We start from the raw sequence: 16,779 nt of genomic DNA on the forward strand, positions 1-16,779 counted from the left end.
ACTGATTTAGTGATTACGTTTAGTGTCCCTAGCTTTAAGAGGTGAGAGCTTGAGTGATACTTACTCTCAGGTAAGAACTTACTCATGTGATGCACGCTGTTGCAAGCACTGTTCTTGGAATGAACCAACACCAACTCACTCACCATGAAAACAAGTTGTTATTAATTTGCATAAAGGTCACCTGGTGTGCCCTCATCGTATCAGTACTTACTCTTCATGATCGATTAGAATTCATTGTATTGCCTCTTTAGGGAAGTCAGGTTAGCAAAAATAAGCAGTTTACAAAAGCTTACTGATTAATACCCTCACACAATTCTCAATGTTTGTAAACTTTATTAAATAGTCTACAAGATTTTTAAGCTGTCTTCTTTAAAAAAAAAAACTTATGAACTTGCGTTGCACTTTAAACGCTCTACAAATTTCTTGAACACAGAGCCTGTTATCCTAACGCACTAAATTAAAATGAACATTTGTAACAGAATTTATGCTGTGTCTTTGTGCACTGTTATAGACAAATGTAAATAAGCAGTAATCCATATACTGACCTAAGCCTTTGTGATTAAAAGGGGTTCATAAGATTATTGCAAAGCCCTTGCAACACCTTTACTGTGAAATGGAGAGTACCAGAAGGCACGTGTATTAATATAGACTTAACAGCAGCCAAAGGTGAACCTTTCATGAGCACTAATTGGATGCATGTGTGTGCAAATTACTGTATTTACTAGACAATTCACTGGCCCTAATGACACTTTTATTCCCACAAGTGGAATTTTTGCTGACAGTAGTTACAATGTTTTCTTGCGGCTCCTTTGCTTTCCCAGTTTGTTTTTGAGCTGCTGAACCATCTTCTGCCTCCTGTAAATCCTACGGATCTATTTCTGAGCTGTCGCAGTGGGTGCAAAGGCCATGACTGCAGCTTTTCATCCTCTAGTTCACTGGCAAGAAGCTTCTTCTCTGGTCTCATGCCTACCAGCCCTGTCCTGCTTACTGCACACTGTTCTGCGCCGCCATAGACAGGGACATTTACCACATTTTCTAGCTCATAGGCACCGGGCGGCCGTCGTAAGCCACCAGGAGCGCCCCTCCCGAACAGCGCTGCAAGCGGCGGCAGAGACAGCACTGGCATGTGAAGCAGACGACGCGGAGTAGGCTCTGTTACGTTGGGGACCGTATTCGAAGAGAAACCGCTGCGTTTATTGTTGAACCATGCGAAGCTGTACGCTATTGCGTTTGCTGTTTGGCGCCCATGCCAAAGAGAATCGGCAGCAACAGTGTTCTTTTAAACAATGCACGCAGCGTTTGACTGTCGAACATTTGATCAGATAACAGGGCCCGTCGCCGGGCTTCTGAGAGACTTCTAATAATAATAATAATATCTGGGGTTTAACGTCCCAAAACCAAGATATGATTATGAGAGACGCCGTAGTGGAGGGCTCCGGAAATTTCGACCACCTGGGGTTCTTTAACGTGCACCTAAATCTAAGTACACGGGCCTCAAACATTTTCGCCTCCATCGAAAATGCAGCCGCCGCGGCCGGGATTCGATCCCGCGACCCTCGGGTCAGCAGTCGAGCGCCATAACCACTAGACCACCGTGGCGGGGCTCTGAGAGACTTCTGTGCAGTCGTTTGCAGTTGTGAGCGCGTTTAATGGCCGTCAAGTCACCTAGAAAGGATGACTCCTTAACCTTTCATGTCTTCCCACCGAGGAGTGCCGTCGGAAAATCAAACGAGTCGGGTTCTTTGTGGGGTGGTGTGCTTTTAGGTGTTTGTTTTTGTTTGGAGGCGGACTAGAAGGGGCACGATGCCTGCTCTCTTTCAGGACTGCGAATGAGACAGGCCCGATTGGCGACGCGTTGTAAAATAAGCATCTTTGCATTTTAACTGCCGAACTCTCTGTTCCTCACTGTTGTCTGGAGGGCGCCTCGTGGGAAGGATAGTCGACAGCGCAAGTGCACCCATGGCGCTGCCAGTTATCTTGCGCTGCGGTTTAGAGGCTTGATCAGCTGGCATGTGCGTTTTCGTGCGTCTGCTCTTAAGAAGGGTCGCCAATTGCACGAAGCAGGCCACGTGTACGATATCACTGAATATATAAAGGAGACAACGAGTGCAAATTGCGTTGCAAGTGCTCCCCGCAGACGAAACAACACGATTAGCTACGATGTGGAGCTACATATAAGTAGCACCTTTTCTATTTTCCCAATACTTTGTTATTCTGTCTACACGTTAAGATTATCTCCTAACATTTAAAAAAGGAGAGCGTACGTCTCCCATTCGCTTTTCGTCTTTTTTTACGCGATACTCCGCCGATTGCACACGTTAGTTGTATTTGCACACTCCTGTTCCTGTTTTGTTTCCTTTTCGATGCTTCGCCGTTCCTAATATTCTAACAGCTATGGTAATCTTCAGTCTGTGTATTTCACATAGCCTGACGCAATGAAGGCTGTCATTGGCGGCCTGTGCACGAGCAAGGCCGGTGTCGATGGCAATTGCACATGGGAACTGATGGAACTGGATGTATTCTTCAGCTTTATCCATGTTTGTTTAGCTGTTTGTGCAGCCTACAGCGCAACATGCCTGCTCGGACTTGGTTCCCCGAGGTGTTTCAGTAGGGGTGTGCGAATATTCGAAAAATTCGAATAACGAATCGAGTTGCATTCTATTCGATTCGAGTACCAAATCGAATAGTGCATATTCGATATACGGAATATTTATCGAATAATTAGCAATGACGAAAAATGCCCGAAGGAACGAGATGTTGGAACAGCGAGGGCTAACTTTTCTTGTTTCAATTGCCAAATTATCCAGGTGCATGCAGCCCGTGTACTTACAGGACTACGGACGCTATATTGATCACAGGATCAAGGGGCTTTTGCTTAAAACTCGTGTCACCGATGCGACAGTGTCATCAATCCACTACGTGACATCAATGCACTAGCATGACATACATGATAATATTAACTCCTGAAACTTGCTTCATGTTTATGAATCAGTTTCATTTAAAAGCTGTTGACAAGGTACCACCTTGAAAACTGTACTCACTGCTACATTCCAGCCAGCAGTTACAAAATATTTCGAAGGCTCTATAGTTGCTACTGTATATGCGCTTGCCTCAGGTTGAATAATTGCGGTATTCTTTCTCGGTTAAAAGTAATCGTAATGTTCCTTTGTCAAAGCTTGTGAATATTTGTTTCAAATAAAATGTTGTGGAATTATTGGGCTTTTTAAAAAAATTGTTACCTAACCAGCCTAGAGCTGCTTTGAAAATGGTTGTCTTGCTATTCAAACAGTATTCGATTTGTATTCGTATCCGATTCGTGGTCATCGCTGTTCGCGCACCCCTATATTTCAGCAGCGCAGGACACAAGCAACGCGAGCACAGTGAAGCTCAGCCAACATCCAGCCCCGCGTCCCTGCAGCAAGCGCCTGCCCCTTTCCAGCACCCACATGCCATTAGTTCGGCACTTCCACCGATAGAGGCGCCACCAGTCCACAAGCTCGCCCCATGCCCGGTGCCTAAAGCTTTTGATGGCAGTAAAAAGTGGACGTGGCTCAGCAGGTTGTAGTGATTGGTTTGAAGCTTTCTCTCACGCATGCTCATCGTTTGCCATCGTGTCACTGTCCACCAAGACACGCAGACCTCCGATAACTAGGAGAGGAAGTTCTTTGTCCAGAACGACCAGCTGTGATTGGCTCACACACACGCTTCTGCTGTTTTTGATAATTGTGGCCTCCATCAGCTTCTTTGCTTCCAGTCTTTATAAATTCAAGGAAAAGAGTAAACTCTCACTTGAGCTGCTGTACAAGTTAGAAACATGCATGTGACTGATTGGCATTATTATATTTTACCATGATGATATTTATTGCACTTGGGGGCCATAGCATTTCGTTCAGTGCATTCTTCATTCATGTCGTTCAGTGCTTTCGTTCAGTGCACCCCTCTCAATTAGTACAGTTATAAATAGGTTTTTGTAGAACTCACTGTGGACCCTTCTCAGCATCATCACCATTGCAAACTTGATGGCACCACAAGTCTGGCTGCCAGAAGCCACAAAGATAACAAACCACAGCACAGGCAATGGGGTTTGCATGTGTGCTAGCATTTGTACGTTCTAGAACAGAAGTACTACTTGTTTAGTAAGAATAGAGGCGTACAGGAACACTTTCTCTGGAACTTTGATTCCCTGATCAAAAGAGAAGTTCCACTCTGAGCAGGGTTGCCAGATTGGGCTACTTTTTGTTTGTTTTGGTGTTTCAAATTCTCATTCAGCTGCATGGATATATTTGAGCTATGTTTTACTTTTGTAAGTCGAAATGCTGTCTAGTGGCAATAGCAGACCTTAGCTAATGTACTGATGGTGTACAACACCAGGCAATGGTGTGTAACACCATGGCTGCAATGCTTTCACAAATGCACACTGTTTGGCTGTTGGCCTCATTGCTAAAATCTTTGAATTTCAGCATATTCTCCCGTCAGCTAGGTAACATGAACATGTTCAAGGGGTGCACGCAAGAGAACTTGTTGCATGTGCATTCCATATAGCAGGGTCGTTGACCTCTACAGCTGCCCAACTATTATAAGCTCTCTGTCGTACCAATGGAAAAAAAAAAGTTTATTTTAGGTAAAATTCAGTAGTATGTGTTATAAGTTCATTTAAAGCCTCGGCATCTTTATTGTGGAGTGATAAGCCATGCAATTGCCTTTTGTTGTTGAGAATAATGCCACACAGTGAATATGAAACACTTAACTAAGTGGGCAAATGAAAATGGTTTTAAGATAAACCCCCTTAAAAGCTCGTGTGTTCTTTTTAACAGAAAAAGAGGCCTTGTATCAGATCCTGAGGTTACGCTGGATGGACAACGCTTGCAGGTCAACAAAGAACATAAGTTTCTAGGTGTCATTCTTGACTCAAAACTGTCCTTCATCCCACATATCAAGTACATTAAAACAAAGTGCCTAAAAACAATGAATATCCTAAAAATACTGTCACACACAACTTGGGGAAGTGACAGGAAGTGCTTAATGAACCTCTACAAGAGTCTTGTCAAGACACATTTAGACTACGGAAGTGTGGTGTATCACTCTGCCACACCAAGTGCGCTGAAAATGCTTGATCCGGTTCACCATTTGGGCATACGCCTAGCCACTGGCGCCTTCAGGACGAGTCCAGTACAAAGTCTCTATGTGGAAGCAGACGAGTGGTCACTCAGTTTGCAACGGTCATACAATATCTTCACGTATTTTCTGAAAGTTAATGCACAATCTGAACACCCTGCTTATCCTACTGTAAATGATACAGGATGTGCCACACTATTCCACAAGCGACCGGCACTAAGAGAGCCGTTCTCACTTCGTGTCAGGAAGCTTAATGAAGAAATGGGTGTCTCGATTGTTACACACCATGTAATGCCTCCGGCGAGACCACTCCCGCCATGGCAGTGCCAACAAATTGACTGTGACATATCCTTCATCAGAACTTCCAAACATGCTCCACAAGCGCATATACATACATTTTCTTGAATTACAGGCAAAGTACTGTTGTGCTGAGTTTTTTACTGATGCTTCTAAGTCGCATGCCGGTGTTCATTATGCAGCGATCGGTCCTTCATTTACAGAATCCGGCGCTATGCACCGAGAAACAAGTATCTTCACAGCAGAAGCCTTTGCACTATTGACTGCTGTGAAACATATCAGCAAAGAAAAGTTAGAAAAATCTATTATATTCACAGACTCTCTCAGTGTGGTGAAAGCCATCATGTCTCTCCGAAAGAATAAAAACCCTGTAGTGATGGAACTATATGCACTCCTTTGCACCATGTATGCATCTGGCCAACATATCGTGTTATGCTGGGTGCCTGGACATAGAGACATCGAAGGCAATGTCTTGGCTGACCAGCTAGCCACTTCTGTCCACGTAAATGCTACTAAAACATCTATGGGGGTTCCCGTAACGGACCTGAAACCCTTTTTAAGGAAAAAGCTCAGGGCCTTCTGGCAAAGGTCATGGAATCTAGAACTAGATAACAAATTACACTTGATTAAGCCACACCTTTGTAGTTGGACGCCCACTGCAAAGACACGCCACACCGAAGTAACATTATGCAGAGTTAGAATAGGACACACACACAGCACACATGCGTACCTTTTATCCGGTGGTGAGCCACCCAGCTGTGATAAATGTGGCCAGCCACTCTCAGTCCTTCACGTCTTGTTGGAATGCCGAGAACTTGAAGTGCTTAGGAGAAAACATTTTCCAGTACCAGTCCTACAGCAAATCCCACTACACCCAGCAATGCTGCTAGGCAAGGATCCGTTTTTCAAATATGAATATCTTTTAAGATACTTCAAAGAACTTCGTAGTTTTCACATCATATACACAGGTGATCCGTAGCACGGCCTCTCACAAGAGGTCGATGTTACGGTAGTCTGTTAAGAGAAAGCACCTACCTCAGGCCCTTGGTCTCAAGGGCGTACGTGAGGTTTTCGTGCTACCTCCATGCTCTATTTTAGTAACGCAAGCACTACTGATTTATCCTCACCACACAATTCACGCCACTGTCATGATTTTAGCAATTATACTTTTTACGCACCGTCACTGCGAACAATTTTAGGCCCTTATACAGCCATCTAACATCCTCATTGATCACATCCCATACCATGACCTGGCACTCTTTGGCCACCACTGGCCCTTGTGCCATAAAATACCATATAACAACGAATATGAAACACTAAACACAAACATTAAAGAAAAGAGCACTATTATTTGCGCGTTCCTCTTGTTTTCCATTCAATGCTAATGGGGTGCCTAGCTACCTTTCAGCAAAAGTTAGCAACCCAGACATACATGACTACTGACATTTTGTGCACATGTTGTATGCTTGTCTATTATTATAGTGTTAAAAGGAAACAATAAAAGTGCCGAAAAAAATTTGGGCTAGTACACAGTCAAGCTTTTCAATGTATGTATCATGCTCTTAGTGCTTTATATTGAGGCAATCGTGTGTTAGAACCTTCGAATGCCTGCTTGAGAATCGCATTATTTACCTCTGTATGCCATCACAGGAGGACCGATCTGTCTAACTTCGCGAATGATTTTAGTTATGCAATACTGAAACCATATTCTCATTCCACTTGTGGAAGCGACATTTCTGTTCAGCTTTTTCACACTCAAATGCAAACAACTCCCTGAATAGCACCGAAAGTCATCAAAAGGCTGTGCTCGCTTTTCTCTGTTATGCCTCGGATTGAGACCTTTTGAAACTGGTCGACCTGTTCTTTAGAATAAAACGGCTAAGTGCGAATATTTTTGCAATATTTTATGTGGATATGTCTCAATTAAAGTTACACATGCCAGACAAACTAAATGGAGCGCATTCTGGATCTATGGGAAAGCTGTACATCTGAGCTCGCTGTGCCCACAGACATTACAAAAATTAGTCCAGCCATGCGAGGCAAATGACTGTTAGAAACAAGGTAGTATTGGGGCAACACTGGTATATATTAAGTGTTAACTAAATATAGAAAGGTTTAGTAAGGCTGAAACCTACACATACCGAACATGCCTTTCGGCAATCTTAGTGACTACATTTGTCACATGGCACTTTTTTATTTGTCTTTTTTAGGGCTACATTGAGTCCATTGGGGTTTTTTTTTTTCTTGACATTATCTCGCAACCCTGACACTGATATTTAGTGAGGCTACTACCACAGTGAAAGAGATTCCTGCCTTTCATGTTTATTGCACCATCACTTCCCTACTCTCTTATTCTTACTGGACTGTGAAGAACTAATTTTTTTTTTTTTTCATTTTGTTCTCCCTAGGTCAGAAAGAGTTGGTGTGTGCCATTCTCTATCTCTGTGAACAGAAGTGCCCATGGAAGACAGTTGTTCGAGCATTTCCAAAAACATTAAATGTCAAGGAGGGCGAGATTGAGCGGCTGGAATCAATGGCATGTGCCTCTAAGCCACAGCTCAAGCGGTGTCTGACCTGTTCCGGCTTTGAAGTTATGGAGTCCTGGAGGAAGAAACATCCGCAACATGCCACAGTAAAACTGCTACTGAAGTACCTGGCCAGTGAACGGGTCAGCCCTAGCTATTCTGAAGACATCAAGAACGGCTTTCACATGGCAATGACTGTGAGCTCAAAGTGCCTTTTGTGTAAGACAGGGTGTGAGCTGCAAGCGCAGCGTGGCGAGGCTGTCTCGGTACAAATTGTCTGCGCACAGATTCTTAATCGGGACATTCAGGAAACATCTTGAAGGCTCACATTTTTGATGTACAGTGCTCATGGATTCAAACGCAACAATTTAGGGCTAAGTAATGCACATACTTTTGTTTCCATTGTCTTCACTTCATGTCGTATTGGCATAATTTCAACTCAAACACTTACACCAGAGCTTAAATCGCCAGATTTGTAGCAACATGATGTGGTTATGTTGAGCAATTGCAGATGCCAGTCGGTTATGACACGAAAAGTTTTGATGTCTCGTTTCAATCCATGAGCACTGTTGAAGGCACCATTTGTAAATTGAATGCATCTGCTGTTTCCGCTTAAGAGTGGCGTATGCATTTGCTGTGTTTTTTTTTTAGGCATTGATACAAATGTCATCATACAGTGAGATTTACAGGAAGAATTCAGCATGACGATAGATTTATAGATTGACTGAAAGGTGTGCAGTTTTGTGGGTGCCTTTGTCATTCTCACTAATCCCCGTTAATGGGGAGGCTATCGCCGGACAGATTTTAAGGGCTGACGTATCAGCTCGCCGAAACGCACCGTGAAAGCACGGACAATTTAAGGGTAGGTCCTTTTGGCGCACCAGCGAATGCTGGTTGTGGTCCAAAGACCAAGTCAGAGCCAAGAGTTGACAACACAAACAAAATACTATATTCTCGGTTAAGGCAGTACAAACATCACATAAACATGCGCACTTGGCTGGTATCAATCACAGTACAACCCACACAAGTTTAACAAACAAGGGGAAACAATGAATCACATGAGCTCAAATGCAAACACTTGAGAATATTGCAGAACAATTAAAGTCCTTTCATATTCACCAGCGTGACAAATCCCTCCGTGTAGACAAGCGTTGACGAGTCGTTCCCCCTTCGCAGTCGGTGATCACGTCTCCTCGGCGACACTCTTCAAAACATTTCACTGCTCTCTTGGCGTCATCTCTCGATACTTCAAAGACCGACTGACCACACTAAGTCATACAACAACACGTCTTCTCTGGCCGACCGAACTACACTGTCACTTGAACAACATAACTTCTTCACTCCACTTAATGACTTACTCTCCATCGCAGCGTACTGATATCGGGTCGCACCCGGGTTCGCAAAGCTTCTACATGAGTCATCTGTGCGTAACACAGCGAAAGCTTGCGGAAAAAGAGAGATCCTTCTCTCATGTTCATCTGCGGAGTCGGATGCGCCGCTTTGATTTCTCGAATTCTCTCGATCTTGCATGGGCATTAGGCTGTCTTGGCGGTATCTTTTGCGGAGAGGGTAAGGAGCACCTTTTGATACTTGTTTTTTCGATGCACGCACTCTGTCGAGGCTAACCATCGGCACCGGGATTTCATGCCATTGTGTGAAATCAGCGACGCACACCTAATTAAGCGCTCATTTGTGACAGTCATCAAAAGATGGTGCCCTTCACAGTGTGTGCTGAAGTTCACAGGGTGCTCATTGACCTTCTTCTTGGGCTTCACTCATGACACTTCGTAATGGAGAAGTTCAGTCATAAGAAGCTCTGTTGTGTCAAATTTTATATAGGAGGTTACTTCACAACGTGTTAGCATCATAATCAAGGTGCCAAGTAGGGTCCCCCTTCGCACATGTACGAGCATTTTTGGGGCTGTTGTTTCTTGTTGTTTCAAGCAGTTTTGGGCCCTACCTGACTTGGAGCAACCTACATGGGTTGGACGACTGAAACATCGGCCAGCATTTTAACGCGATAGCATTAAGAGCAAGTTTCGCAGAAATCTCTGTGCCGGCATTGGTGGTGTTGTCCATGAGCAAAAAGTCCCGGTGGATGCAAAGAATAAAGATTAAGGGTCAGAGTCTGAATCGAGCCCAGGCATTCTGCTTGGCTACCAACAGTGGCGGTGTTATAATGTGTGTGTATACTGCACAGAAAAAAAAGCTTGTGCACTTCAATTATACTCAGGGTTAAAGAATCCCCAGGTGCATGGTCTAAATTATGGCATAGCCTCCTCATCCCTGTGCACGTTATAGTGTGCATGTTGCCTTGAGACATTGCATCCAGCGGATCGATCAGTCATTCAATCATCATGAAAATTATAACCGGACAGGAAGCGCAGTTCAACCTCGACTTAAATGGGCACTAAAGTGAAGCAATGAATCTAATATCTTAATTCTAACTCTAATATCGTTAATTTCACCATCATAGGCTTAATAATAGAGGAGAAAATCATGGTCCAAGTCTCGTTCCTAGACTTTGCACCGAAATCTCCTCGCATGGCGTCACATATTTCAAAGTGCATTTTTCGTATTTGGCGACATTGGCCCCATGAAAAATCCTGAAACTTGGTATGTTAAGTCTTTGGCCCCCTCGGATGACGATGTACTTTGCTGTTACCAATTGGGAACAACGTAGGACCTATTAGACGCCGACAAAATTTATGATGTCATGGCGATTGGTGCGGGAACTTTAAGGTGGCGTCGTCACCCGCATTTTCTTTTTGTGCGTTTTCTCGCTTACCAAGCGTCTTCTCGTGGTAAGCATGGTGATTTTGGTATTGTTAAAGAGTGACTTACTAATACGAAAAAAACCTGTTTTCTCTTTAGTGTCCCTTTAATAGAACTGGTAATATCGGGAGTCAGCTATATTTAAATTGAACTCTTTATGCAAAGTATAGCTGCCAACTTAACATTGAGAGGTCTATAAGAACTGTCCGAATAACTGAGTACTCTAAAGGAATTACCTTAAATGAAAAAAAAAGTTTTATTTAACCTGAGAGCTGTCAACCACATTTACAGTTAGGTGCCGCAGCAATGAAGTCATTTTCATAGAGGTTGTACATGGCGGAAGCAAAGCGCTCTGTCCAACGGTGTAAGCAAAGCTGTCAGTAAGTGAATAGAATAACTTAAGGGGGGACGTGGCAATGAAAACTATCCTTGTTATTTATGGAGATAAAGTGATGAAATTTGGCATGCAGATGTGATATGTTGTGCTGATATCATAACTGAAATCGGTTTTGAGCTATCTTTTGTAGTTTTTGAGTTACAACACTTGATAGACTCTCATTGGTCATCCCAAAATTAATTAATGAATTAGACCTAAGTTCATCAAGATTTTTGCATAAGGATATGCACAAGGGCCCATTCTGTGCCGTAATGCTATTGGTTTATTTTTTAATGTTCAAATAAACACACACAAAAATTTTTGAAATTTCTTGTACATATTGTCTTACTAATATTTTTTACAAAAAGCCAATTATAAAAATCTGTATGACGTGCAGACAAATATGGACAGCTTTACGGCACTCACCAATGTCTCAGGATCTAAGCACAGAAAACCGAATTGTTATATCTTTATTTGTTGTGAAATGGCTCAGGGATGACTGACAGCAACTGTTCAAAAAATGAAAGCTGAGAAAATGGAGCTCAAAGAAAATGGAGCTAAAAGCTAAGAAAATGGAACTCTGAAGGAAGCTGGTTTTGTTTTTCATTTGAGAAATGCAGCTTTGCGGCTATCTTGAGCTCTATCTGTCCTCTTTATGATGACATCAATATAATGGCACTGTGCCAAGGGAAAACTTCAGATTTGCATTTTCTAAAGCCCAATTTTCTTATAGTTTTCGATGACAGCACACTAGTAAAATGCTTTTTATTTCAACTTCTGCTTATTTTGGTCTAATATTTCACCATGACTTAAAACATGGTCTCAGGATTGCAGAAAAAAATAAATTGAAAAATTGAACAATTTGACCGAATTTACCATTCCCATTGCCACGTCCCCCCTTAAAGAATTACCTGTCATACTAGTTGGCACATTTTGCCTCCAAAATCTGGCTGCCAGAAAAGATGCCGCTGTATTTAAGCAGTCATTCTGTCATGTGGCACGTGCTTTGAAAGGTGTGTTTTCTGCATATGATTCAAGGAAAGATAATTTTCAAGGGCTCGTTTTTTTTTTTGTTAGACACAGTATTAATGAGAACTAACAGACAATAATGCCAAGGAAAGTAGAGGGGATGTTATTTGTAGTAATTAAGATATAGATGTGAAGAAAGTAAAGTGGACGAAAAGGTAACTTGCCGCTAGGAGGGACCGAACCTGCGACCTTCGACTAATGCGTTCAACGCTCTACCACTGAGCTACAGCGGCGGTCATCTTCCCGTCCACTTTATGGGGCATATATGGGCACTTAAACCTAGGAGTGTTAGCGCCGATCGCAGCCAAGGCGGCGAGTGTGGAACACTCTTTTTCTGCCTGTTGGCGTTGCGTAGCACGTGATCTTTTTACGAGCTGACTGCTGACCAATAATCCCTCGCATACTACCTGAAGGCATCAAGTCTGTCAGAACGAGGCCCTCACTATGAATGTAGGAAAGATGATTTTCAAGGGCTCGTTTTTCTTTGTTAGACACAATATTAGTGAGAACTAACGCACAATAATTCCAAGGAAAGTAGAGGTGATGTTATTTGTAGTAATTAAGATATAGATGTGAAGAAAGTAAAGTGGACAAAAAGATAACTTGCCACTGGCAGGAACCGCATAGTATGTATGGTTGTCAAAGTGTATGCTACGTAAAACGGACTTTACTTTTTCTCTGATGTTATTAAACACTGCTAAGCAAGTTCCCTTTCTTTATATGAAAAAATTGAGTGTGAATTGAAGTTCTCGCCTCTCCCATCTTATATCTATATTAACTTCAGTAACATCTATATCCTAATTACTACAAATAACATCCCCTCTACTTTTCTTGGCATTATTGTCTATTAGTTCTCATGCATATAATTCAGTCATTTGATCTCTAGCACCCACAGCAGTGTAAATTTATTGCTTCGGTATTCTTTTACAGCAGTAGTGAAGCGCACTTAGGTATATTAACATAACAAATACATGGTATTCTATGGACATAAAGTTACAAAATGTTCCATACTTCATGATATATATTCAAATATATTGAAGGTTGTTATAGTATCAAGGCTTAATTGTACGTCCTACATGCTACTTTCTTTTGTCATGTCGTTTTAGCCAGTATGCGCATCAAGAAATTACTGTTCAAGGTGGTGGTCGATTGCGAATTGAATTTATTGTCCAATCATTAATGTTTTTGTGATACTGGTGTTATCTGCACTTCTACCCAGATGGTTCTAGGCCTAAAGTTGCATGGTGGCTGCAAGATTGTGAACTTTTCAAAGCAAAAAAAAAAAAAACACAAAAATATTCACTGAGAGAAAAGACCTTTTGAATCACTTATTGCAGTGACATTCATTTGGCTGTCTCACCTCCAAAGATGCACCCATGCTGTAAATTTTGGTTTTCGAGAATGCCAAGCAGAAGTGCAGTAAAGGAATAGTGAAGACAGGCTCTGTTGGCTTGTCACTACAAAAAGTAAATGGTTCATTTTAAAATGTTAAATGAGCACATGTCTTAGATGGGAGGAAAGAAGTCACAGGATGTGCACTTACTCTCAACTAAAGTTTATTTGGAGCACACAGTGTACACACCAATAGGCAAGGAAGGTCCACAGAACACACTGCAAACTAGTGGCAAGGAACATCGTAGTGATGAGGAGTGGTTGAACATAGAATGTTGCTGGATCAAACATTTCAACAAACAAACTTCATCTTCGTCAGGGCAGCAGCTACTGCCCTGACAAGGCAATGTAGCAAGTGTGATTGGACCAGGTTATTAAACACATTTGTGAGATATAGGCCATTGAGCATGGACAAACTTTTTAGGAATGGGGAGGCCTGATGTAATGATTAGTGCTGGGGCACCCATGGCAACTACCAACGTATTCAGATTCATTGTCGAATTAATGTTCGCCCAACGTCTTAGCCAAGGTATTTAGCTGTTGCTTGTACTGGCAGTCAATGGGCAGGTTCTTGTTGTGCCTGTTCATCAGTAGCATTGGTAAATGTTAGTCCAGTTTTGGGACTATTGGTCACTAGCACACTCCTTTCAATGACCACAGCATCGAGTAACATGGCAATAGGCTGGTCACTACCAAGTGGCAGGCATGCTTTGTCGTGTTGCATGCCCGAGTTGTGTCATAATTGTGAATGCCATCCTGCTAGCCCTGGTTCCACACAACTGTTGCGAGTGATCTGGGCAGCTCCACTCGCTGATTGAAACCGGCTGCATAAATGCAGGCATCTCGTTTTCCTAGCATTGCATTTCTCAGCATTTTCTCAGCGCCAACATAAGCTGGCTGGGCTATGTATTACTTATTCCTGGGCCACGAAAAAAAAGGTCCCCTTCTGGGGAGAAATATATTCGAAGTATTGAGACTCTAGGTAACTCTGGATATATGCCTGTGCACAATTTAATGGGAACTTTTAGTATGCAAAAGTATAAGAAGCCGTGTATGAATTGCAGGTCTGCAATTTTTTACAACAGTGAACAAAAAATTATTTTAAAACATTCTGTAGTTTGCTTCTTCTACACTGCAATATGGAGTAATTAATGTTCCTTGCCACTTATATATGGCACTGTTTGTGCACAAGTTTCCTTGCTTCTGTGTGTACCTTCTGTCTTTCCTGAATTAACATTAGGTTGCGAGTTTGGGCATGTTTTGTTTCTACTTCGTTTTGTGCAGTCTAAAGTATGAGCCTAGTAACATGTTTTAGTAGGATGTTTTTCACATTAGTGACTATAGCCTTTGCAGCATCATTGAAGATGCATCGTTTCAACATGTAAAAATGGTCATTGCCTTGTACATACATGCTGCTGGTAACATAATTTGAACAACCTCTGAAACTATCATTAAGATCTGAGGCCCATGGGCTTCATTGCATGAGCATTTTGAGTGGATGAGGGTTGCAACGTGGGCTTTTGGTTACTCATTTGAAAGGCTTTTGGTGTATCGCGAACGGAAACACGGACACGAGAAGGCACACAGGAACACAACAGGTCTGGTTCTTGAAAATAAACATGTTGTTGCTAGTAGCGCTGTGTGGTGTTCCTGTGTGCCTTCTCGTGTCCGTGTTTCCTTTCACGCTACACCAAAAGCCTTTTGAGTGGAGTCGCTGAGGCTCGAGAATTTTAATGCTTTGTGTTTTCAAAAGTCTCTGCATTGAGTGCACGTAAGACAGGAGTGTTATACACACAACTTGCATGGTAAATCTTTTCTGGATACTTGTATGTGCTTTTCATGTAATTTTTACTTTGTCTTCGAGGGGGAGTAGGGAGTCTTGAGTGGTTATTCCAGACATGTATACATAAATATACATGGCTGAGGAGAACAGAAAGCTGCTCAATTGCAGCGCCTGACAGTGCTTCAGAGTCTATTCTATAGAGGGCGTCTATAATCTCAATATTCTGTGTAAATCAGTGTGCAAGAAACTGAATAAAGTGTGTTCATCAAGATACTTAAGTGTGTCATTGCATAAAATATGAAAACATTATATACCACTTTCCCAAACTGCGGCTTACTGAGGATCCAATCACTTTATCCCCTTCAGGTGCAAATTATGATGCACTGTCTGTAAATGTGTCAAATTTACACAACTTTATTCCAAGGTGCTTGATACTGTATTGCAATAGAAGGCGGTTATATACTGGTTGGTGCCTTTTTTTTCAGTAATTAATGTTAATTAGTGTATTATCCTCAGGGCATTACAGGGGGGGATGGGTATGATTAGCAAAAATAGTGATATAGACTGCAATAGTGAATGACGTTGGGCCTGTTGGTATTACATAACCAAAGAAAAAACAGCGCTTAAAAGACTGGGACAAGTAAAGAATGACACACAATGCACTTCGTGTGTCGTCGTTTACTTGTCCCCGTCTTTTAAGCGCTGTTTTCCCTTTAGTGATATAGAACAAACATACAACAGCTATATATGAAGTTGTTTCCTTTACCAACAATGCGAGAAGTCAGCCCTTGCTAAATACAACAGCTAACGAGAATACATGTTCAAACAGTAATTAAAACATTTATTCTCAAGGCAGTCATGTCTCATTTTTCTATAAAAATAATAAACTCTCGGGTTTGAAATACGTGGACAATCGGTTATCGGTTATATTCAGTCTGAGCAAACAAAAATTATAATTTTATCATGGCTCTCGGAACGGGGCACGTCGAACGGCTTGTCGCACATGGTAGCGTAAACTGGTTCTTTATTCTATGGTAGCGTCTTCAGCAAAGTGAAGTTATGATCCCTTACGCAATGCCTCAACAGAGGCCTGTAAGGTATTTTTAAATAAAATAAAATAAAAAATAAATAAGCACTAGCTGTCCAATCAGGAATCCTGCACAAATGTGCACATCGTGTTTCAAGCCGGTAAAAGTAACACACTGTTCGTGACAGTGGCGTAGCCCGGGGGGTGCTGAGCCTCCCCTCTTCCCCGAAAAAAAAAAATTTCTGGCTACGCCCCTGGTTTGTGTCAAGCCGCTACAGTTTGATGTGTACAATTGCATACAGGGTTATGGTAGTCTGCAGCCTTCACATCAGACTTTGGGCAAATATATACAGGGCGCCTTTTTTTTTTTAAACAATACGTTTTTTTTTTTTAATTTAAGGCCATGCTACACTTTTTCAAGTAATCATCGAATGGCTTCATTAAAAGAGCTTGTGGCCTC

The 16,779-nt window shown here is 42.2% G+C and overlaps 1 protein-coding gene across 3 annotated transcripts in view; it reads left to right on the forward strand.

The window, feature by feature from the left end:
• The window catches only part of LOC119379564 (uncharacterized), a 41,314-nt gene extending 25,749 nt beyond the window's left edge, over positions 1–15,565 (forward strand). For 2 of the 3 annotated variants that reach the window (XM_049412021.1, XM_037648868.2), the window contains one exon: positions 7,821–8,335. In XM_049412021.1, the coding sequence (XP_049267978.1) occupies positions 7,821–8,257 (437 nt within the window). In that variant the 3' untranslated portion in view covers positions 8,258–8,335. Of the gene's footprint in view, positions 1–7,820; positions 8,336–12,171 lie in introns of those variants that run through there. The other variant, XR_005181244.2, reaches the window with a different exon arrangement.
• Positions 15,566–16,779: the final 1,214 nt, after the last annotated feature.

The sequence above is a fragment of the Rhipicephalus sanguineus genome, chromosome 1 (assembly GCF_013339695.2).
Source record: "Rhipicephalus sanguineus isolate Rsan-2018 chromosome 1, BIME_Rsan_1.4, whole genome shotgun sequence".
In the NCBI taxonomy this organism is placed as follows: domain Eukaryota; kingdom Metazoa; phylum Arthropoda; class Arachnida; order Ixodida; family Ixodidae; genus Rhipicephalus; species Rhipicephalus sanguineus.